Consider the following 24,730-nt stretch of genomic DNA (forward strand, 5'->3'; position numbering starts at 1 on the left):
GAATAGCTGCTATAAAACATGCTCCCAGTGAGCAGAGGAAGATGGAGTGATGGGAACCCTCAAGCTTCTGTGGGAACTCACCATGAGCGAGTCTTCACACCAATGTCAACAAAGCAACTGTTTACATTATTCCACTGCCCGTTACTAATGCTAATGCAACAGTGAAGCTCCTTGTATGGTGTGGTTTGGTATGGTGAAGCCCTGGGTCAGGCTTGAGAACAGTACCTTTACTTGGTCAGTGGGGTGTGGTCTGTGCCGCATCAAACATCGAACACAAGACAACGACAGAAACAAAAGACAACAACGGAGGACATCCAGCAGCTCTTTTTCCCTGCTTGGTTTGTGGCTGTTTGTCTCAACAAGATGTCAGGCCTTGTATGAGACTGCAGGTGTTTGCTTTGACTTTCATGGGATATTTACATCGATCGCAAGGGAGTGACGTTTTTCTTAAAAGCTGACTGTCATGGGTGGAGCCGGTCTAGCTCCGCCCATGACCATACCGTACCCAAACCCAAAAACTTAATATACTAAACCGAACTATTCCACACGGTGGAAACACAGCTTTGCCCTTCCTTGACAAGGGCATCATTAGCAGTGATGGATTTAACGGAGTTAAAACAAACAGTGTTACTAACAGTAACGGGGTGATCGAACTAATTACTGTTTCAATCGATACAATGTTGTTACTGATAATCAAATGTGGTGCATTACTAGAATTAAGCTCATTGTAGCTGTTTTTATTGGACCACATAAGTAACGATGATTGACTGGGGTAGAGTTAAATTCCTGGTTAGCCAATCAGAGGCAGAATTGGGCAGAAACCCACGCAACGATGGCCCAGTGAGTTCTAAGAGTTCTGTGTTTCATTCTTCTACGATTACAAACATAGTAATGATGATATCTACAATCTGTCAACTGTCCATTCCATTCATTGAACATATTTAATATTCAGTTTTATTATAAATAATTGAACATACAGTTATTCTTTGACATATGTGAACATTAAAAAAAGTAACACAATAGTTACTTTCCCTGGTGACGAGTTACTTTTACAATGCAGTAACGCAGTTACTAAACATTTTGGGAGGAGTAACTGGTAACTATAACTAATTACTTTTTAAATGTAATGTGCCCAACACATGTTTATCCGGTAGACTCCAGAATTGAACGTATGTCACAAAGCAAGATTGTGTAAGAGTAAGATGAAGGGAAGTTAATCAGGAAACTGCAGGTCTGGAATAATGTTCCAAGCAGTGGTAGAACTGTATGATCTGAACACTTCCTACATGATGGTAAGGTTGAAGTAATCTGAATACATTTACTTCAGTCTGTATCGAGAGCCTAGCAACTATAGTGTAGCATAATTATCTAGTGTTAGCTTTGTTATTCCCTTTGAAAAGAAGAAAATATTGTACCCAACATTAATAATTATGAGACTCCAACATTCTAAAGCCTTATCACCTTCACTTAAACAATAGCACCAACAAGGAGAGTGTTCAAATGTGCCTGTCTTGTGAAAATGGTAAACAATCTCATCTGAAGACAGAATATTTACAGAGTCTGATCTGCTGGACCCACAGAGGCTTGATGAGAACACATCACTTTCTGCTCATCACTACGCTGCTATGTATTTTTATAGGTAATATTTGTTTCCTTATACTTCATGTAGCAGAACGCCGCATACTGTACCTTTTATTTTCCTCTCTTCCCATCAGGATAAAGTGTAGCAACTAATGAGGTTAACCACACCATCTTTTCTTCTCAGATCATCATCATCATCATCATCATCATCATCATCATCATCATCATCATCCCAGCATTTTAATCGGGGTTTTTTTTTCTCAGTAAAATTCCACAGACCTGCCAGTGTAACATTAATATTAAATTTAGATAATGCACCCTACATCTCAATCTCAATCAAAAATAAATAAATAATAAAGTGATACCAGTGTAAACACTCATTAAAGTACTACAAATACTACAATATCAGAGATGACTGTGAATTAGAAGGTTTGGGGTCATATTGTCTTTTAAATAATAATAATTGTTTCATTTACTGCATATCAGGACAATGTTGGGGAATAAATAAATTGTTGCCGAAATGAATATGCAATACTAGATGTTTCTGAAGAACAACATTTACATACAGAACAGTATACTACAGGCTTCATGTTCACAGGCGGGCCGACAATCACAACAACATTAAGAGAAACCACAACAACATTAAGAGGTGGCATGTTGTTGTGATTTGCACTTCTCAGCCACCGTATGAATCAGTTGGCTTACAAATAAGAAAAGCTTGAGGTTGTTTAAAGGGATAGTTAAGTGTTGTTGATAATTATGCTGCCGTCACTGACTAACAGACGCGTGCCCTTGTTCTTACATTAAAAACATGGCGGTCGAATAAGCGCTGCTCAAAGCAACATGTCCTTGCTGCTGAATGTCAGTACGTCATACAACCAAACTTAAAAATCCTGACCAATCACTTTAGAAAAAAAAAATAGAAGATGAAAAATGTCTTTAAACGAAATGATCATCTACAAATGTCTTGACTGATGACTGATTGATTTAGAGCAGTGTTTCTCAAACCAAGAACAACTATAAAAACACACTCACGGACCAGCTAACTCAAAATCAGTGGTGTCACAAACCGGTTCACTGCACTGCTCAAGTCAGACAATGCCACAAAATGAATATTTTTGGGATTTAACACTGACATTTTAAATTTTAAAACATGATGTTACGTGCTTGTCACCTCACGGACCACCAGTGGTCCGCGGACCACACTTTGAGGTAACAAATCTGCGACTTGCACTTTAGTCTTACTTCCTAAAGCACTTTTGATCACAGACACTCTGAGATGAACGCTGTCTCTCCAGTACAGTCACGTCATAACAACATTGGGGCCATTTGACTCCAGTGTACTCTGTGGTCCCTCTTTACTGATTCATGTCAGGACACACACCACACACTGGACACATACCCGGTGTATGGTGTGAGTGCACTGCTGTGTCCTGGACGCTGGTGGAGTGGCCGAGGCGAGACAGACGACACTGCCAGCGTCTCAGGAGGCAAAGTAAGAGCTCTGCATTGAGTGCAGGCGATCGATGGGGTTTCCTGTGCGAGCCTGGAAGGATCCTACATCTGTAGTGGTCAGGAAACAGTCGCTTAGACTGGTCAGAGACGCTTCGCTGTCAATGTCGTGGATAAAGGAATCAGTACCTGGGAAAGACAAGAGGAAGTCAGACACAGGAGGATCAACACACGTGTCTATGTATTAAAGGCACAATATGCAATACAAAAAACTAAAGCAACAGTAACATTTTTTATTATTTCAAAGAGCTCTATAAATACTAATTATATTACGTCCTCAGTCCACATTAACATGGTGGACGCATGATGTTCTTCATGTTTAGCTGCAGCAGTTAGAGAGTGAGGCGCTCACCATAGGGGTTCATGTGGTCACCAGGCATTTGTGGCGGGGTGAGGCCCTGCTGGAACGCATCAGTGTTGTAACTGTTGTGCTCCCTGGTCTCCATGGTTACCAGGTGCTGCTGCTGGTTTGGAGGCAGAGGTCCTGAGTAGGAGTGGAGCAGGCCTTTCATACAGCCTGATGTTTCCTCTGGAACAGTCAGTGAGGAGAACAACAGCGTTACAGGGACGTCTATGAGCAATTCATCCATGAAGTCGTTTTACAGTTATCACTAAACAAAGGAAAACACGAGGAAATAGCTTTTTACTGTGGTGAACCACTTTGGGATACTAGGGTACTGCTTTTACAGTAAATGACTGTGTATAAATCAACTTTCACTGAAATTTACTGTATCAATTTATAGAAAATGACTGTTCATGTGCAGCTGTTTATTGTAACTTGAGCTATATTGTCCAGTATTGAGTAAGTACTGTATTTGACTGTAACCTTGTGTTATACAGTATATTACAGTGTATAAATATTGTGTCAAACTTATGTTGACACTTACACCTGCAGTGTAGCTGCAGTTATCAGTTAAAGACTCTTTCACAGTGTCCACTTATTATCCATATGTCCCTATGTGTCTGTTGGTATTACTAATCTTTAGATTCCAGAAGATGTTAGTGAAGTTCATAACATCTATTTATTTAAATAATAAGTCTATATTAAAATACGTACGTTACACTTCTTGCCAACTTGTATATTAAGATTATCTTTAACATTTCCAACAATGATTTAAACTTCATGCACACAGTCTGTTACTATGCTGTCCTCCAGGACACAAATATGGCAAAGAGTGAATATAACTAAACATTTTAAAGCAATTTTAATAAACATTGTTGTTCTTCTTCTCCCTCACAGCGGATCATCTGCCTGATAGATATTGTGATTGTTTAACAATAAAAATAAAAACCCTTGACAACTGCACCCTGTGAAATTATTATTATGGGCCATAATAATGAATTGGACAGTTAAAAGTATAAATTGTCAAATTAAGAAGTGCCAATGCTGCATTCTGGATCCAACCATCAGCTGTGAGCTTCCTCCGTCCCTGTATATAGTACTATAAATGCCAAATGTGGCAAAACACATAAGTTTGTGTTGTTTGTGATGTAATAAATTTCACCGTGGAAGCACAACCTCTTTTTCAAATTAAAATATAGGTATAATATTGTCCTATTTTCAGAGTATTGTATGTAAATATGGTGTCATAAGTGACTAACTGATTTTAAAGTGGCCTCACCAGTCATTTGAGCGGCTTTATCTCATCTTAACATCATCTCCAAACATCCTCCGTTTGTTAGTTTGCTTTGCTCATTTGATTTAACAGCAGCAGCAGCAGCAGCAGCTTCCACTATAATAAACCTGGCTGCTCTGCCAATATTGACACACTGGAAGTCCCTGAGCAGATCGAGGCAGTGTCTGCCAAAAGCCCTGAGACACTTATCTAAACTGTCTGCTCATATCAGCTGCGCAGAGAATCATGGCTAACACTTTATAGCCCCACTGTCTGAAAAAAAACCAAAAAGTCCTATTTCCCCGCAGCGATGTCACTGCGGCTCCAGAGTATGAGCCTCGTGCTAAAGCTCACAAAACTGGGAGTGTTTGTTGAGGGACTCTTTCAGCCTTTCAGTGTTTAAGACCTTTACAGTTATAACGTCAGATCCCATGTCTTTGTTTGGTGACGTTGAGATGATGGATCCTCACCTTGGCCTAGCCTTTGGCTGCTGTGTTGCTCCTGCTGTTGCTGCTGTCTGCGGGCTAACTTCTTCATCTGCAGATAAACACAGTATACAGCTTGGTAGCTGAACGACACAAGCAAAACAAACAGACAAACAAATGCAGGGGAAACAGCTCACGTTAACCTCCTCCAAATGACACACTTCCAAAGTGTAATGAGCAATTTTCCCGTGTTCTTACACGTGTGACTGCTGTGAAGGTATATTTCCACATACCTTCTTTTTCTCCAAAATATGAGCAAAAATGAATAAAGATTAAAGAATAAAACTAAAAAGGGTTTGAGGGAAGGGACAGATGGGCCTGTATTAAGTTCCACCAGTCACAGTGGAGAAGTGGTTTCCATCTTACACAGAGTAAATCCACACAAAAACTTTGGCCCGGACCCAGTGGTGGATCCAGAATGTGGTTAATGACTGGGCCTGGAAAATGTACATGGGTTTGTTTTAAGCTGCCATGTATAAATGTATAAAAGTGATATCAGGAGGAAAAAAGGGTGGGGAGGTCAAGAAGGTCATTTATTTAATTAGTACTTAATACTTATATGTATGATAATCATGTATAATCACATAAATATAGTTTAATTTCATAGCCTAATGGCGCTTTTCTATTATACAGTTCTCGCACTACTTGGCTTGACTCGACTGTTAGGGATGGTACCTGGTACCAGGTGCTTGTTTTGGTACCTGCATCACTGGAAGACTCATGACACGAAGAATCAAAGCGAACAATGCCCAACTGTAGATCAGTTAAAAAGACTTAACAATCCTAAAACATGTGTTAATCACCAACATTTAGCAAAGGACAGTTCTCAGATCTCAGTCAAGTCTTTAGAGACAGCAACGCGAGAGCCGACGATCAGCATTCAGCCATATTCTAGTCCAGTGACTGTGTCGGACCGGCTCTGTGCTCCGGTCATGCAGTTGGTACTGAACCATTCTGTCAACAAATCTTTTGAATTCATCCATTCTCATGCTTCAGTACACTGTCTGTCACGAGTTTGTGTCGTGTATTAATGACGTCACGGCAGTTTTGCACAGCTGTGCTATGACGACCCCGTCCACATTGAGGAGGTACCATGAAGTCATGGTCTGATACCAAACTGAGTCGTCGAGTAGTGCAAGAACTGTATAAAAGGAGCCTCAGAAAATCCCTGTGTTCTTGCAAAGATCACGTCCACAATGCAGAATGTAAAGATTATTATTATTATTATTGTTGTCTACTGCTGTACTGACCTTTGCTCTCTGATTCTGGAACCAGACCTGGACCACACGAACACTGAGTCCTGTCTCTGCAGCCAGAGTCTCTCTCACCTGCAGGTCACAACAGATTCAGAGTCAGAGTCACATGGTTACAGAGTCACGATACTATAGTTAGGATGTACCCAGACATTCATGGAGTGTTGTTGGGCGTCATGTCACACAGTACTGGTTTCAAGGTTTAAGAGTTCACTGCACACTTAAATCCATGGAGATCCAGCGATATATCACAAAACCACCAGACCTGCAGTATTACATCTTCAACTTGAATGAATTTTCACATTTTTCCTTTTCTTTTATCACACAATGGAAAAAATAGTGTCTAAAGTGCAACTCGTTAGGTCTTCAATTCATTTACACTGTTACACCCTAATTGATAATGACAAAATGACCATATACTGTACATAAGCTATAATAGATGTAATTAGTAATTGTCCTATTATTATAAAAGTATACATATATCTCATGCCATTCTAATCATGTATCCCACATATGGACTAATTATCATTATAGTCAAAATTCCAAAAAATATCAAGTTATTATTGGCCCATGGCCAAAGGGTTAGGGTTAAAGTCAAAATTAAATAAATAGTAAATCTATTTATTTATTTATTATTTGACTATTAAAAAAGTCAAAATTCCAAATGGAAAGGGAACTTGGCTTGTAACTGGTTGCCGGATGGAGTCCCCATCAGGTCAAGTTGCTCAGTGGCTGCCCGCTGCTCCTAAATCTAGGAAGGTTCCTCGTAGAGGATGCGTGAAATGCAGAGAAGGAATTCCCCCCTGGGACTGATAAAAAAGGACTCATTTATTTTTATTTTATCACGAACTCCTATATGAAGTCAAATATCTGAGCATACTCAGCCCTCACCTTTCTGCAGGGTTTGGAGGAAACCTCAAAGGAGGCTTTGAAGGCTCTCCTCTGCTGCGTGGAGAGGATGGTGCGTGGCCGTTTGGAACGACACGGGTCTTTGCTCTCGCTGCTACCTTTCCCTGCTGCGGGACACTTCTCTGATGCCACGTTCATGTCCTCATCATCACTGTTATCTGTCACAGACACAAAGAGACAATCACATGAGTCTGATGAAGCCACGTTCAGTGTAAAGACTTCTACACAAGGCAGGAACCTTCTCCAGGAACTAAGAACCTTTGCAGTGTTCCCAGGGCAGGGATTATAGACATCTACAGAAATGTCCAAAACATCTGCTCAGGGGTTTAAAGTCCCTGTAAGTCCCCTCACATGTGTAGAAGAGTCACCGGATGCTTTGAGTGGTTCTCCCCACCCAAATTGGATGGTTTTGGTTTATTTGAGTTCACATGGATGCCATTAGGTCTGAGTCATGCATAGATTGTGGGGGATCAGAGGTCTCAGTCTTTGCTTCTTTATCGTGATGATATTATTGTCTTTTTGTCATGACCTGGTGCTATCTCGTTTGGAATAGTTCAATCTCAAGGTCGAGTTGAGCAAATGCTTATTCTTCCAGTCTGAAGTCACATATTTGGGGCGTGTCATTTCTTCTGCTGGGGCCGTGGCACAGTGGTCAACACCTGAACATTTAAAATCATCTTGGGATTTTGTTTTAATTTTTTTATGGAGTTTTTTTAGGCAGTTTGTGAAGAACTTGCTGTGAAATGAAAAATATTGATTAAAGACATATATTTATATTTGCCTCTGTGACTTCCTTTTCTATGGGGCAACATAACCAGCAAAGCGAGTTTGAAGACACACTGAGGAAGTTAGAGCAGCGTCATTAAACTGACTCATGACTCATGATATTACCTGAGTTCAAGTTGTCTGAGCTGAGCAGCTCCCGCTCCCTCTCATAGTCGCCCTTGCAGAGCAACTGACCGGCTTTCAGGACAAACTGGTCTCCTTTGCAGAGCTGTCGCTCACAGATGCAGCAGCAGAAGCAGAGCAGGTGATAAACACTCTCCTGAACTCGCATTACCAACTCAGTGGGCGCTATCTTCCCCGCACAGCTGCTGCACTTAGACGCAAACAACCTGAGGAAAAACGGAGGAGAGACAAGTGTGAACATTGTGTCCTGAAAAAAGACCGAAGAGGTTCATTTATCAAATGTACACGTCTATAACTGTATAACAGTATGCCTCATGGAGTCTTAATCTTAATCTAAATGTCATAAATCTGCCCACGGTTGTCCATGTGGAACCTTTGTGAACAACAACAAGCACATCTCTAAATTGAGTCCATGCAATTGATGCTCGAGGTTATGTGAGAAAGGCCACTGGTCCACACACACACACACACACACACACATGCACATTCTACCGCTCAAAGAATATAAGAAACACACAAAGTCCTGGTGAGAAATGGCCGCTGCTGGAATGGAGTATACTCAAACCCTTTCCAGGCTACCTGGGTACCAAGTGGGTACTAAGTGAGCGTGGAGGTAAAGCTGTCAAATGATGTGGGTCCCACATGTGGGCAGACCCAGGAGACTTTGGTGTTTGAAATCATTTTGGTCAGTTACACAAATGAGGCAGCAGTAGGTCAGCAGTCCCCCTGTTCTCGCTGATGGATTCAGGAAAGTGACTGTTTTACCACCTGGGAAAGACTGCCTCATGGTGATGAGATCAAAATGATTTAGGTCTCTTGTTCCTCGAGTCCCTGCTGACAGCCATGTTTTCAGTTAGGTATTTTTGTTTATTTTGGTCAAATATACATAAATGTGTAAAAGATAAAAGATACCAATGACAGTGCAGGGACAGGGGAAAACCCTGAGGTTTTCTAATCACTCAAAGCTGCTTCACACTACAGTTTTTTGTCATTCACCCATTCACACCCATTCACTTCATTCATTTCTTTATCAACTTTCATACCCATTCACACGCTGCCAATGTGGGTTCAGGTGTCTTGCCCAAGGACACTTTGGCATGTGCGCTAGTGGAGTTGGGAATCATCCCACAACCTTGCAGTTGAAAGACGTCTCACTCTCCCACTGAGCTACCGTCAGCCCCAAGTACAGAACTATATCAAAAATAATCAAAGATTTGGCAAAGAAAAGGAATGATACGATAATATACAAAAATATCAATTAAAAGTGGAATATCTGACATAAAAGAATAACATATGTGTGTAAACAGTCCATGGTCAGAACTCTTTCCCACTACATGTCATTACTGTGTGCTGTAACGTCGAGAGCAGAACAGCAGCCAGATGTGTTCAGGCGAGATTAACGAGTCGTGTTCTTAACCCCTGAGAAAGGCTGTTCCACACGGGGTCTGTTCTAACCATTCACACGGAAAGAAAAGGGACCATTTTCCAACCGCTCCCCACAACCCACTAATGATCTACGTCTGCAGGACTTTGACAAATTCAAGACGCCTGATAGGTGTGTGTGCCATTGATCTTTCTTTGTCTGTTTGTTTTTCTAATTAACAATGACTAAAAAACACAAAACACCTAAAGATCAGTAGCTGTATATGTATATGTATGTATACAGTATACTGTATATACTGTACTCATGTATATATTGGCTCCTCCCTTTGGGGTGACCACAGTAGCCTAAATAGGTCGTAGTAATCATCACATGACTTTTTTGGTTATGAAAAACGTTCTCTTACCAGACCATTATCATTAAGTTTTAAAACATATTTTATCATCATTATAGCCCATATGGAAATATTTTATATCACAATTACATTCTTGTATTTTTCATGTTTTTGGAATATATTACTTTTTTTTTATTTTATATTTTAATTTATTGTTTTTTTTTTATATAATCTATAATTAAGTCTGTATTGAACTGCCATATTTGTCACCTATGTGGTAACTAATATATGGTTACTATCCCAAACAATAAATCCATCTTCTGGCTGTGTAAACATGAGCAGTATAGGTTTAAAAAAATATAAATATACTGTATATATATGTATATTATTATATCATTATATTATTATTATTATATATTATAAATATATACTTATGTGTTTTATACACATACAGTATGTAATTTGATGTATCCACATATTTCATATAAGGAAGTATATCTGTATCTGAGTGTAACTTGGCAGCTGCAGCTCTAATCCTTTCTTGTGTCACTCCACGACACATCTGGTCATTTACTGTAATGTGTCTGAAGTCTCTGTTTATTCCCAACACGTCAGTCATTGATCCTGAATGTGGAAACTACTGCACGTGCTGTGATGTCATCTTTGCACTCAGATGGTTGTCACTGTGTGTGTGTGTGTGTGTGTGTGTGCAGATATTACTCATGTTGTGGGGACCTAAATGTGTTTACAGTCACATTATGGGGACAAAAAGCAAGTTTATATAAATCCATTCTCACAATTCTCTCTTAAATGATTATGAATTGATTATAAATCGGATGTATTATTGTTATCGTTATTGTTATAGGAAAAACAAATGAAGAAACACTGTGCTCAGTGGAATCAACTGAATATTTAAGTATAAGTAAGATGCCACTGCATCATTACATGCAATACTGCCTTGACCAGTAAACTATGTGTGAATGTGTGCTTCACCTCATAAGCTTGAGCAGAGACGAGAGCGTTCACTAAAGAGTGAAAACATGAAGCTCATTACAAACTCAAAAGATTTAGATTTGTGTTTCTTCTCTTGGTTTCCAGTGAAAATATGAAAGGACGATCTTTAATAAACACACTGCTTTTTAGTAATGAATGCATTAAGATGTAATTATATAATCACTTTATAATCGTTTGAGAATCGTAATTGAATCACATCACGAGGTACCTAAAGATTTCCACCCCTTGTGTGTGTGTGTGTGTGAATATCTTTGAAGGGTTAGAATATGATATATTATATATTTCCTCATACTGGATCTTTAGAAAGAGCAACAGCCCTTCTCCACATACAGAATAATAATAATAATAATAATAATAATAATAATAACATACAGAATATACTGTACAATGAGCAGCCATCATATCAGTGATGTACATACTGATCACAGATTGTGCTGTTGGTTGTGTCTAACTGTGCGGTCTACGGGACACTGCGAGAGCCACTGGTGAGGCTGTAGACTTCAATACACTGCTCCTTGTGGGTCTGTGGACTTAAAGTCTAGTGTGTTTTAAGAAACCTTGTTTGGCGCGGCTTTCCGTGTAAGTCATCTTTTGTCCCGACCGCTGCTCAGCAGTTCATTTCATTGAGGACCTGGACCACCACTGCTGGGGGGGGGGGGGGGCAGCCTCTTTAGAAGAGCCTCCTTGACCCCCCTGGCCCTGCGCCCCATGCTTCCACACTGCTCCAATGGATTAGCGACCATAAAGAGGTACAGGATTACAGAGGATAAGAGGAGCAAAGAAAGGACCAAGCCATGAAAACAGACTGTGTGTGTTACTTCACTGTGCTCCTGTTTGCTCTCCCTCCTCGGGGAGCTGGGTGACCTAAAGGAAGACAATGGTTGTGTGGGGGGTGGCCTGGGACTGGCAGCTTGTTGGAGTTTTAATTAGTAGGTGTAATTAATAGATGGTTGTGAAGGAGGTAGAGGGACATAAAAGCAGGATTCAGGGAGTGGGGATGTGCTGTTTACTCAGCCAAAGCTCAAGAAGTCACAATAAAGCCTGCAGATTCTCTGGAGACTCACCTCTGTGTGTTGTTTGGAAGCAGAGAAACAACCACAGCAATCAATCACATGCTCCTTTGATTTCTTCTCCATTATTCTGGCATTATTGATCCATTATTGTAATGTAAATCAACATCTCTGCACCTCACAGGTGGATCTGCAACATCACAGGAGGCTTTGAAGGCTTCAGGAAGTGACAGTAGACGGTGACCTGTGATTGGTCTGCAGGTGCTGACGTCACATGACCAAGATAGTGTCCTCTGGTAAAGAACGACGCTGTTCACGGCTACAGACATAAAGACCTACAGTACAGTACAGACCAGTGGTCACCAACGTGGTGCTCGCGGGCTCATTTCACTTCACCTCACATGATCACTGAGTAAAATGTCCTTGATATTGTTGATAAAAACTGTGATAATCATTAGGAGTAAGCACTGGAATGCATGTGTATGCAATTGAACGCATAACATTCATCATTTAAATGGTAAATTGCATAAAATGTTAACATGGTAGCCCTCCATATTATTCTCTACCCTTCAGGTAGCTCTCGGTCTCAAAAAGGTTGGTGACCCCTGGTATAGACGTACAAGACAACACATACATCACCATAAAAGTAAAGAATGGGAAGTGTTTCAGTCGACGTGTGCGTTAGCTATAAACCCAACTGTTCCTGAGTCTCGTCTTGTCTTTGTTTGCTGTCGTCAAATTCTGCGATCTTTGGCATTTTGAATGGAATGATTGAAAAGTTTGTGTTTTACATTAAAACTTTTAAGCTTTCAGTGAGTTAAACTAATACGACCTGTATATAAAAGGCTCAAAGCGTGTTCTGACATCATAAAACAGAACTTTTCAACACAGGTGTCGTTAATGACATTAATTGGGGCTCGTTTCAAAGAGCCAGGCTACTGCTAAGTTAGGATGGAGGTCACACTACTGTAGAGGCCGCTTTCTTTCCTGAAAAACACCTATTATTTCAATACTGTAAGAGAGAGACTGAGAAATAGTCATATATGGTCCTTAGAATCTTTGGCACAGCTCAAACATGCTGAACACAGCAGCACAGGAAGAGAAGGACGTATTTCCACCGTCTCTGCAGAGCAGAGAGGGAGATGAAGGTGGAATTGTCTTCTCTTGGCAACAAGGCCGAAGCAAAGCAAATGCCAAGTAACACACACACACACACACACACACAGTGTGAGTCAGATAGACTATGAAAGAGAAAAAATGCAAATCACACGTGACTGACAGTTGTAAGGTTCTTTTTGAGTGACATTTTGGGAAATGTGCTTTGTTTTCTATCAAACAGAGGCCTTCAGTCTTTATTTGTGATCAAAACAAAGGAATATTTGCACATTTTCTGGACTTTGGTGTGTGAGACTGAGCTGTTATTAGCTTTACTGCCGTTTCCTTTGGTAAGTCTAAATCAAAATAACACATTTGAGCTCCTGTCAGTATGATTACTTGTTGATTTTCTGTACGGACTTTGGTGTATGCGAGTGAGGGCTTTACTGTTTTCTTTAATTTCCTGTTTTATTTTCCAGTCTGGTCAAAACTTTTACATTAAAAACTAAAGCACACGTCAACAACAATGACAGAGACGTCATCATTTCAACAGGACAGGCCGAGGTCACGCTGCCCGGCGCTGGACACTGAGCACCGAGCGTCCACAGAGGCGGAGCCAATCACAGCTCAGCATTTTAATGTATGCATAAGATGATATACAGACCGATGTTGAGACTCTTCTTTAAATAGGTGAGTTTTACCATAGAGTTCACGTATCCATGGACTTCACCTCATCCAGCCTCATGTCTGATGTTAGTCGGGGTCATTTATTGTCATTCCCTCCTGCTTTAGTTTGTTTTTGTCTCTTTTATTTGCATTTTCGGTCCTAATGTTGTGAATCCATTCTTTTTCTCGTCTTAATGAGCACACCACACCACACCACACCACACCACACGAGAGAGTTCTGCCGTTCACTCGTTCACAGCCACATTGCAGCACACACACCACTCTATATAATATATCATAACCACTCACTCACACACTGCTGGCACGACCTCCAGGAGCAATTTGTGGTTTAGTGTGTTGCCCAGGGACGCACCAGTGTGCACACAACTGCTGTGAAATACACACACAAAGCTGTTTTCCTTCCTTTTTAAAGTAAAAAGCAACATGAACGTCAGGCTTTCAATGATCAGATAAAGCACACATCGTATTCTCAGTAGGGTTCACACTATTTGACATAACATGACATGAGACTGAATCTGAATACATGAAAAACATAAATATTATACTTTTAAAACTATTTCAGCAGCTGTGTGTGGAGAAAGTAGAGGAAACCCTATGTAGGTTATACTTATATTAACCAGGGACCGTCTGCAAAGGTTTTGTATCGTATGGACATTTTAAAATGTAACGTTTGTCCTGCCTGTCTGTCTGTCTGTCTGTCTGTCTGCCTGTCTGCCTGCCTGTCTGTCTGTCTGTCTGTCTGTCTGTCTGTCTGTCTGTCCTGTCTCCTATGAACCACTGTTAGGACAGAGTCTGGTTCCCATTTTTCCTCTGGCTTGTCTCTGGTAATAAAAGTAATTAATTCAACAAACTCCTCTGACGTCCCGGTCTAAATCTAACGGTTATGGCCCTTGTGACAGAACCCTAATTCTGTGCCTGCCGCCCCAGTGGCTTGGCGGTTTGGCTCGGCTGCAGCGTCTCACTGTTTGATCCCGGGGCCCATTAAGAGGCTACGGCATAAAAGCCTTTGCGTCCGAGACGTTTTTACAGCGGCGGCTCTCAGTGCTCAGACGTGGACAAAGTGCAGAGGTGGCGTGGGCTGGGAAAGTGAAACCAATGTGCACACACAGACAAAAACGTGGTCGAAATATGACTTGGAATTGAGTTTTTGAACTGTGATATTGTCATGGTCTGCTCCCGGACACAGGGTTCATTAAAAGTGTTTCTGTTTCTACTATTTTGAGTTATTTTTGGACTTCTGTCTGTTTCCCGTTGTCCTGTGTTGTCCCTGCCAGTCTCCTGTGCTAGATTGGCTCTTTAATCATGTTTTCTGCTTGATTTTGGTTATTCATTTAATGTTCTGTTCTCCTCTGTCGCAGCATCTGTCTGTAAGGAGGTTGTTTCACATAAAACTGTTAAAGTTAAAACGTTGATTCACTGTTTGTTGTGGGGCAGGAAAAGGTCTAGCTGCAAGATAAAGTTCTAGTCGCCTTAAGCAGGTGTTTATTGGCCTTTTCTTTGTTTCTGTGAGCTACAAATGACGACTGTAATGTAAAGTAGTTTCCTGTTACAAAAGGCCGTCTAACAGCAAAGTAAAGTAATAATCTTAATATTTCACAGAGTTTTTTCTTTTGTTTCCACTGGTGTGCAGTGATAAGGTGTAAGATCTGCATCAGACTCATTATGTCTTTTTTATTTCATCATTATTTCACTCATACTGTCATATTTCTACATTTGTAACAGAAATATTTGAACTGCCTTGACACTGAAACACATTATTAACAAAAACTATGATGTAGACTATCACCAAAAATGTATTTAACCTCATTAATTATTCATTTAGTGCTATTTTGTGGTGGGTTCATTTGTTTAAACCTACATTCACAGTTTCTGTCCGTGCTCCTCTTGCACCATATTAACAACTCACTCAGCTTGTATTCTGCTGCTGCTGCTGCTGCTGCTGCTGTCTCTGCTGCTCTTGCTGCTGCTGTCTCTGAAGTCACCGCAGGGTCAGAAGGACCCGAGGCGTAAATCACTGCGGCCGGACGACGGCGTCACAGCGCGGCGATGAAACCTAAGCTGCATGTTTTTCCTTTGCTCTGCCTGGTCGTCGATCAGCTGAGGTATCAAAACAGACCAGGGCTTTAAGGAGCTCCTGCTGGTTTCTGTGTTGCTCCTTTGAGGAGGTTGACTTTGTTAACCACCTCCTTTTCTCTTTTCTTTGCCCCCACACACACACACACTCTCGGGGGGTGGAGTGGGTGGAGACCCTGCTGTGTCTGGGTCCAGGATTTACTCCTGGATCCTCACCTGCTGGGGTCTCTGCTTTGATTGATGCAGACATAAAACCTGCCCACTTTTACAATGACATTAGCCACACGGCTCTTTGTTTGATGATGAAGTGCAAAGACGCAGCACTATTGGATCTTTTCCATGATACAGTTCCAGCGTTACTCAGTTTGGTATCAGTCATTACTTCCTAGAACCTCCTCAACATGGGCGGAGTCATCAGAGTTACCCAGCTCCTCTGGTCATCTCCCAAACACTTCATTCCAAAGTGACCATGCAGACGTCCGGCGTGCAGCAGTAAACACTGGAGCCACTGCACACAGTGAGCGTTCAAAGCTCCAGGACTAAACAAAGGCCAAAGAAAAGAAAGACTCACAGAGATTATCTGACAGTTACACGGCCGGCTGTCAGCGCGCTGCCCACACTGTACGCAAGAAAACAAGAAAACAAGAAAACAAAAAAACAAAAAAACAAATCCTCAATAGAAGAGAGAAGACCACCCAGATGCAGGGAGGACCCCCAACAACACACACACACACACACACACACAGCTGGGTTAGGGTTTAACTAAGTTACACTAAGATTTAAATTCCAGGATTTCACTTTAACTGTCATTTTCACAGTAAACTACATTGTTATCATTTATCAGGTTCCACATCTGTGTGTTTTATTTTGTGTTTAAATGTATGTGTGTGTGTGTGTGTGTGTGTTACTATGACAGGAAACTCCTACAAAGTTTTTTAGTAAAATCGTTATAGTAATATATTTATATATATATATGTGATATATATATTTTATCACATGTTTACTTTGAAGTGGAAGTAAAACAAAAATGGAATTGAATAATGGTTACATATACGACAATAGCTGTGAAGTTACAGGAAACCGCTGTAAAATGAGAATATAGCACACAGTAATGTCCTGTAAATATGGAATATTTTACAGTGTACTCTTCCAATAAGAGCATATTAATATCATTTGTGTATGTAAGTGGCTTTGTGGTGCAGATAATACATACATCTATCATGAAATAATCACATTTCATTTTCTATAATTCAAGTGATCGTCTGAATTGTTGTGTTTCATTCGTCAAGAATGGCTCACGTCTACAGAGGCGGCCATTTTGGACCAGCGTGTTTGTGAAGTAGCAGTTGTGAGGTGAGGTGAAGGAAACTGAGCTGCAACAAGCAAATTCACTCAGAACTTTACACACAACATTTAAAACAAGCGCTCGGATTCTTCAGCTTCTTACATGTGAATGTTTTCTTGTTTCTTTGCTCCATATTAACCACAAAATCATTAAAACAAGACATTGGAGAACATTTACTCGTCCTGTGTTACATTATAACGCTGTCAAATGTCTCATGTGCCATCGTGGAAATATTAAATATTCTGGTTTCTTTCTATCTTTCTATATTCTACATTCAGAGATTATTATTATTATTATTTATTACTTTGACCTTGACTGTCTTAACGGCTCTGACACGTGGGACGAATAAAGGATTATTGTATCTTATCTCATTATTTCAGGTTTGAGAAACACTGATCAAATCATTTTTTCTGAATTTTCTTACATTTTATGGACCAAACATGCTTACGTCTGTTTATGCTGGTAATAAAAAAGGTTTAATGAAAACGACTGGTGTCGTTTATTAACTGGTACAAAATAAAGGTGAAAATAATAGTTTGTAATGAAATAAATGATCGTTTTGGTTTCCTTCATTTTTTTAATTCTGACATATTAGATATTTTTATTGATATTATATTATATTTATATTATTCACTCTTGTTTTTAACCTTAGAGGGCAGTGAGTCACAAGTGCCCTGGTATTCATCTGCACTAAGTGTGTTGAACTTGCATTAAACGTCAAAATTAAACCGGTTTTCTTTAAAGTATTAGAGCCAGAATTCTGACTTTAACCTCAGAAATCATGCTGTTTTAAATGTGGCCCTAATCCTCTTCCGTAGCTTAGTTCACTGATGATCTAAATGTGTTTCTGTCACTGTCAAAACAAAAGGATGGAAAACGTGAAAAGTGACGTCAGTGTCGTGGCACACAGATGATTGAAGCCCTGGTGTAATAATCTGGACTCTTACTGCTGGTAGTCTGTCTTGCAGTAGAGTTTGGTGTCTCGCGTGTAGCAGGTGGCGGTGAGCGGCCGCTGGCACGCGGCACACTGCAGACACTCCTCGTGCCAGGACGACTCGTTGACCCGCAGCAAGAATCGGTCCGAGATGATCCGCGTGCAGCCCTCACAGACGGCGCGAGGAGGAGGAGAGTCCGCACCTGCTGAGGAGGAAGTAGAGAGGAGGAAAGGGTAAGGAAGAAGAGGAGGAGGAAGGAGAAGAGGGGGAGGAAGTAGAGAAGAAACAGCATGAGAGGAAGGAAAGGGAAGGAGAAGAGGAGGAGAGGAGGAGAGGAGGGAGAGATATTTTGTAGCAGGATGTGGATCTGACTCATGATGTTCACTATCTATAATCATTATTACTATTACTATGTTGTATTATACTTAAACTATATGTGAACTATATATCTAAACTTGCAACAATGATTTTATATTTACAATAACACTGAAATAATTAGTAAGTAATAAAATAAGTTTATATACAGTGTGTGAGAGTCTCCTCGCTTTTCTTTTCTTTATACGGCTGTTTTAAGACAATGTGAGAAGTCATTTCTAGGAATTTTGGATAAAAAAAAGATCATATTGGCCTGTAATCAATAAAATAAACACAATTATTTAAAAAGAAATGAGCTTTTGTAAAAAAAAATTGAAAACAGGTCACCTTATCTCTCACTCCATCTTAATAATCATCTTAAGTTCACTATAGGAGGAGGAGCAGGATGATGAGAGAACACCACTGTGTTTTAACGTCGTTCAAATAGTAAAAATGTGAAATGGTTTTAGTATTTATGAGTCGTCATTTTTACATGTCATTTTCCATTTGTTTGAACGTCTGTATCCAGTCAGACGGCTGAAGACTCTTCCATAAAAAGACACAGCAGCAGCAGCAGCAGCAGCAGCAGCAGAATATTCAACACACACACAACCGATCATCTATTCACTTATTCATCAAAAAATGTTTTAAGATTTAATGTCACATGTTTGAAGTGTGTGCTCAGAGCAACAAAAATCAACGCACACTAAATAAGACGAATTGTCTTATTTATGAGGACATGAAAAATGTACTTTTGTATTTAAAACTGATCTGTAAAATAATTAAATGTAATTGTTTTCATATATTATTACAGGAATATGGGATAAATCACTGATAAATCATAAAGAATCAATCGTGTAGATAAATGCCTTCATTTTACAGATATGAATGTGATTAAGTGTAAAGTAGAACTGTTGACCACTATGATCCTTACAAATCTCTACATTTGTATTCATATACATTCTACCAAGAGCAAATAGTTAAACAATGAAATTGCTAAACTGAATTTCATTTCCTGAAATTAAACTACACGCTCTCCACTTTTACTGTCTAGTTTATTATTATTATTATTATTGTTATTATTATTATTATTATTATTGCTGTTGTTATTGTTGTTATTATTATTAGAAGAAACATTGTCCTATTTTGTATTTGTAATATATGTCTTGTTTACGGAGCAAATTACACATTGTTTTCACATTGTGCCAAACACACTGAAGCCTTTATCAATGTAATAAATTTACATAAGAAATTATTATCTAATTTAATTTGAAATATGAAAATGATAAAAACATTTTTTAAAGTATTTTTATTTAGGAACATGGTGAAATATTCAGGAACCATTTTGGTTGAATATAATTTTTTTTTTATCACGCAATTTTGTTTACTTAACAATTGAGTCTTTTATGTAAAGTCTGGCTAAATGTATTTTTTTTAATATGAGATATTTTTTGAAAAAACCTATAGATTACACAATTCTAACTTCAAAACAAAAAACAACATACGTTCACCAAATGAAAGCAAATCATCTTTTTAAATATAAAAAATGATCCTTTTCACAGAGCACCTGCAGTAACCACAGGTTTGTATTTTATTTCTCTTCTTTAGTTTTTGTTTAAATAAAAATGCTTTTATTTCATTTTTAACAGTGCAACAGAGTTGGAAGACAGTTTTTATCTTAACTTCATGTAATGAAAATCAAATAATCCAACTCCTTGAATATTTCACTCTGCGCTGTTGTTATACAGAATATTTTAATTGAGGACAATAAAACTGTTGAGATAATAATGTAGAAATCAGGCAGTGATGGTGTGTGTGTGTGTGTGTGTGTGTGAGTGTGAACACACTCACCGATCATACGGTCCACAGAGCTGACATCAGTCTGCACACGGTCCTCGATCTTTATGTCCCTGAGCATCTTCAGACACTTCCACAGGTGAGTCTCAGGTGACACCAGACCCAGTGCAGTTTGTGTGGAGTGGAGTGGAGTGATCCTCACACACACACACACACACACACACACACACACACACAAACACACAGGCAAAACAAAACTTGGTGGAAACAAATCAGTGTGTAAAATCCACAAAAGCTGAACCTTCAAGAGTGTTGAGTGTCCTACAGTGACAGTCCACACACACATACATACACACACACACGCACACTCCTCCCACCCTCTGTAGCCCTGGACCCGCCCACACACACACACACACACAAAAACACACCCAGAGTGCACTGCACTGACTTCCATTCAGACAGACCTAAAACCACACGTGTCAAACTCAAGGCCCTTGGCCCACATCTGGACCGCCATACAGTTGTTTTTGGCCCATGAGATAATATGTTTGGTCTTTATTCGCAGAAATAAACAATAACAGTTAATACATTTACTTTCAGGACACTCCAGGTCACTGTACAAAGTATAAAGACAAATAAAATGATCTGAATTTAAATGTAGAGAAGCAGAGAGTGTTATAACCGGGCTCAGCCCCACATTTTTATTTTGCTTTTTCTCTTTCAGCTTTAATTGTCTAGTAAAAAATAATTACACAGTACAGTTAAATTATTAGCTGAGATACATCATGTGACTACAGGCCTGTACTGTTTGTGCTCTCCTACAGAAATACAGTAGAGGAAACTGATGATTCGTTCATAATAATAATCGTCCAATGTTGATATTTATTACACGGGGAAGTCGGTGAATTTTATTTTATGAAAAATGCATCCATTGCATTCACTTACATATGTAAACATGACACGTCGTCAATGTCAAATGTATGTGGATTGTGTGTTATTATTAACCTCGTCTGGCCCTTGACTTGGACAGAATTTAATTTCGGACCCCTCTGTTCTCTCTGACACCCAAAGCATTATCCTTAACCTTAACCATAACTAGTTAGGGCCTAACCCTAACATTAACCTAAGCATCATTCAAATCTTAGCCCTAAACTTGAGAGGAATGAGGATGAGAATGAAGAACTTTGAAGTATACAGCCTGCTGGAACTAAGAAGAAGGACCAGTTCCTCAGAAATGAGGTTCTACCTCATTAGGACCAGGTTTTGATGACTTCAGAGGACATTACATTTCCCTGCATTCATTTCCTGGAGACTTAAGCCTGTCCCTCACTAGAGGATTATCAAATATGACTTAACTTTGTAACTGATTTCCAATGTTTTAATCCTGAGAAACCACAGACTAGACAATCCAGTCCACGTTTAATCAAGAGATTTTAGGGAGAAGGTTTGGTTTTACTCTAACCTGGGGGTGGGGGGTGGGGGGGGGGGGTGTTAGTCTACCATGTTTAGGGAAAACGTTTTCAAAAGAGCAAAGAAAAGACTTATAATTGGTTCCATTTCTGTGTGGGTGAGGACTTGGTCATGTCCTCAGTCCCAGAGAATCTATGAAGTCATGATACATCCTTTGATGTCGCCGTCCAGATCAAAGCCACAGAAAGAGGTGTTGCAGCTACTTGGAAACAGAAAAGAGAAAAGGACGACAGAAATGCAGCATCACGTGTGCCGGCTGCCATTTTGCAGAGCATCTAAAGAGCACATGAAGGTCAAAATGCATCCGTCTGCAGAGGAGTCAGAGAGGCAGGCCCATCTGTTTCTCGTCAGAGTGGTCATCCACGTCTTCCAGCAGACCGGCGCGGTGGACAAACTCTCCGACCAGGAGAAGGTCTTTCACATCTCCCGTCTGGTGACCCAGACCATCATAGGACTCATGGTCGTCGGGGGCCACGTTCCACACATCACCGAGGCCAAGTCGATGGCCATGAATGTCATTAAAGAGCTGCAGGAGAAGTTTGGCGACACGCTGAAGTACAAGCTGCTGGAGCAGAGTCCGGTGGAGTCCGTTATCGTTCCGTGCCTTCAGAGACACGCGGAGAAGATGTTCAAGAAGTCACGTGACCATCCTCAGGAGGTTCACTGCAGAGCCTTATACCTGGGTGTCCTTTTTGCCTTTGTCCTCTTGTCCTTCATAAGCATGGGTCTGTAGGCAAATATTGTCATCCATCATCCGTCCATTTTCATCCCCTCATCCTCCACTTGATGGCCATGGAGGAGCTGGAGCCAATCCCAGCTGACATTGAGTGAACGGCGGTGGAGACACCCTGGACAGGTCGCCAATCCACTGTTGTCCAACTACCCTTTTTAATGTACACTGTAAAACCTGGCAGCACATGTTAATAAAAGAGGTTTAAATGACTTAACTAAATGTAATGTTACTATCAACTTAACTAACTGTCAAATCCTGGCATTGTTCCACTCTTACTTTGAAAACCTGTGAAATATCATCATGAATATCCGTAGTGCCTTATCATTATAGTTATAGAGTGGCCCCCTCCCCTAATTTCAATGTGAGACCCCTGTAATACATGTAAGGGAGGTTGGAGAATCATTGGGAGGCCTTTTCAATTCAAAATGATTATTATTATTATCTTATAATAAATGATAGTGGGTGTATTTACAGGTATATAATCTATTTTTTGAGATGTGAAATCCTGACATCCTGTGGTGAAAAGCTGAAGTTCAGATTGATGCACTGAGGGTGTTTGATCAGACACCGCTCACACTGTAAATGGAACACGACACATGTCGACATGAGGATGAAAGCGTACAGTCCACGTGTCTGCCACACACACACACACACTGTCGCTCTAATTTCTTTTAATTTAATGAGCTTTTATTCAAACGAAAAAAGCTGTAAACCGTATTTGTTTTGCTTTTTGCCGGAAATGAGCAGCAGCCGTAGCATGTGTAAACACATGTTTATAACGTGGCCTCTGTGATGTGTCCAGGCCGTAACAGGGTTTGTGGAAAAACTCGGGCATCAGTTGTGGTCGCGACACAAAGATCTACGAGTAATTACGGTGCATGTGCGACATGCAGTCAACGAGATAACCGTGAAATGACGTCACGTGCTGCAGTGCGACAGCTGGTGGTCTGCAGAAGGCCATTAAAAACACAACATATAACATCTAACAAGCACGACGCTTAGATGTGTGCAGTAAGGATGAACATCAGTCAAGTGTTTCCACTCTTCCTTCCTCTGTGGTGTTGCAGCTGCAGACACAGTGACAGGAGAAGCATACATTCAATAAGTTCACATTAAAACTGAATGAAATAAATAAAATCATTTAAAGCTAGAGTGAAAATAATTGCATTTCAACTGACACCAGTTGCCATAATCTGGTAACTAGTGTATATGTCAACTTGAAACCAAGCCTACAATAAAACCTAAACAAAATATAGCATTACTTCATCCTCAGAGTTATTAATAACACAAATACAACATCTCACGACAGCAGTGGAACTCAGAGCTCGCCAATGTGACGTAACGATGCAATACACCCATCACCCGCCTACAAACACAGCGAGTAACACTTCAACACACGGGATGCTAGTGGAGTAAGCAGAGAGTAACTATCTGCTAAGTGTCGGAAGTAACAAACGATATTAATCCTCCAGTCTGAGTAACATTATGTACTAATAATAATGATAAAAACATTCTTGGAATATTGCATTTGTAAATCACTCACTCCCCACACCTAAGTCCACAGAGAGAATCTGTGATTTTAACATCATGGTACACAGGAGCTGTTGATCCACTGCTGCTTCCATCAGTGAGCTAAAATGCCTTCTTTGGAATGTCTGTGTTTGAAATTCAGATTCATTCAGATTAACTTAAGTAACAAATGTCAACAAAAACAATTCAGCAGTAAAATCACTGATTTTCTCTATGGACTTTGGTGTGGGAGAATGAGTGTCTTACATGAGTGAGTATGTATGAATGAGTGAGTGTCTTTATAAAGATAAAGCAGCATACATAACGTTAAGATATTATAGACTTGAGGTGAATATTTTATTGGGTGTTTTTTTTTCCCCGTTTGCCAATTTTTCAGTATTTTGTTATTATTTTTAAATGACCAACTCTTTAATCAAGTCGGCCTCAAATATCAAGATATGAAAATAAAAGTCAACTTTAAGTTCATCATATTTTAATAAAATGACCTGATGATACAAAATGAACAGATGTACTGATGACTGTCGATCGTTATGCTAGAAAAAGAACAACTGTCTAACTGGAACACCTCATGCACGCTAACTAACAGACATAAAAGCAGATATGAGATGTGCCGTCAGTGCAGACGTCATATTGGTTTGATGTTACAGTGTGTACGTTTCTGTAGAACTGTCTGTGTAGTTACACACACACACACACACACACACACA

The 24,730-nt window shown here is 40.0% G+C and overlaps 1 protein-coding gene across 1 annotated transcript; it reads right to left on the minus strand.

Moving 5' to 3' along the window:
• Nucleotides 1-2,241: 2,241 nt before the first annotated feature.
• LOC131446407 (LIM homeobox transcription factor 1-beta-like) lies at nucleotides 2,242-20,596 on the minus strand. Its single transcript, XM_058617604.1, has 8 exons — nucleotides 20,345-20,596; nucleotides 18,152-18,341; nucleotides 8,248-8,471; nucleotides 7,339-7,514; nucleotides 6,445-6,522; nucleotides 5,180-5,246; nucleotides 3,446-3,622; nucleotides 2,242-3,222 (listed from the first exon to the last, which is right to left on the minus strand). The coding sequence occupies exons 1-8, from the start codon at nucleotides 20,409-20,411 to the stop codon at nucleotides 3,065-3,067; spliced, it is 1,137 nt and encodes a 378-aa protein (XP_058473587.1). The 5' UTR covers nucleotides 20,412-20,596; the 3' UTR covers nucleotides 2,242-3,064.
• Between the last annotated feature and the right edge of the window lie 4,134 nt (nucleotides 20,597-24,730).

The sequence above is a fragment of the Solea solea genome, chromosome 19 (assembly GCF_958295425.1).
Source record: "Solea solea chromosome 19, fSolSol10.1, whole genome shotgun sequence".
Lineage (NCBI taxonomy): Eukaryota > Metazoa > Chordata > Actinopteri > Pleuronectiformes > Soleidae > Solea > Solea solea.

Coding starts and splice junctions, on each gene's coding strand:
- LOC131446407 (XM_058617604.1), bottom strand. CDS start 20,411: ATGCTCAGGGACATAAAGATCGAGGACCGTGTGCAGACTGATGTCAGC. Junction 8,472..18,151: donor TGCAAGACAGACTACCAGCA/GTAAGAGTCCAG, acceptor GTTTTTCCTCAG/GTTGTTTGCGTCTAAGTGCA. Junction 7,515..8,247: donor CTCAGACAACTTGAACTCAG/GTAATATCATGA, acceptor TGTCTGTGACAG/ATAACAGTGATGATGAGGAC.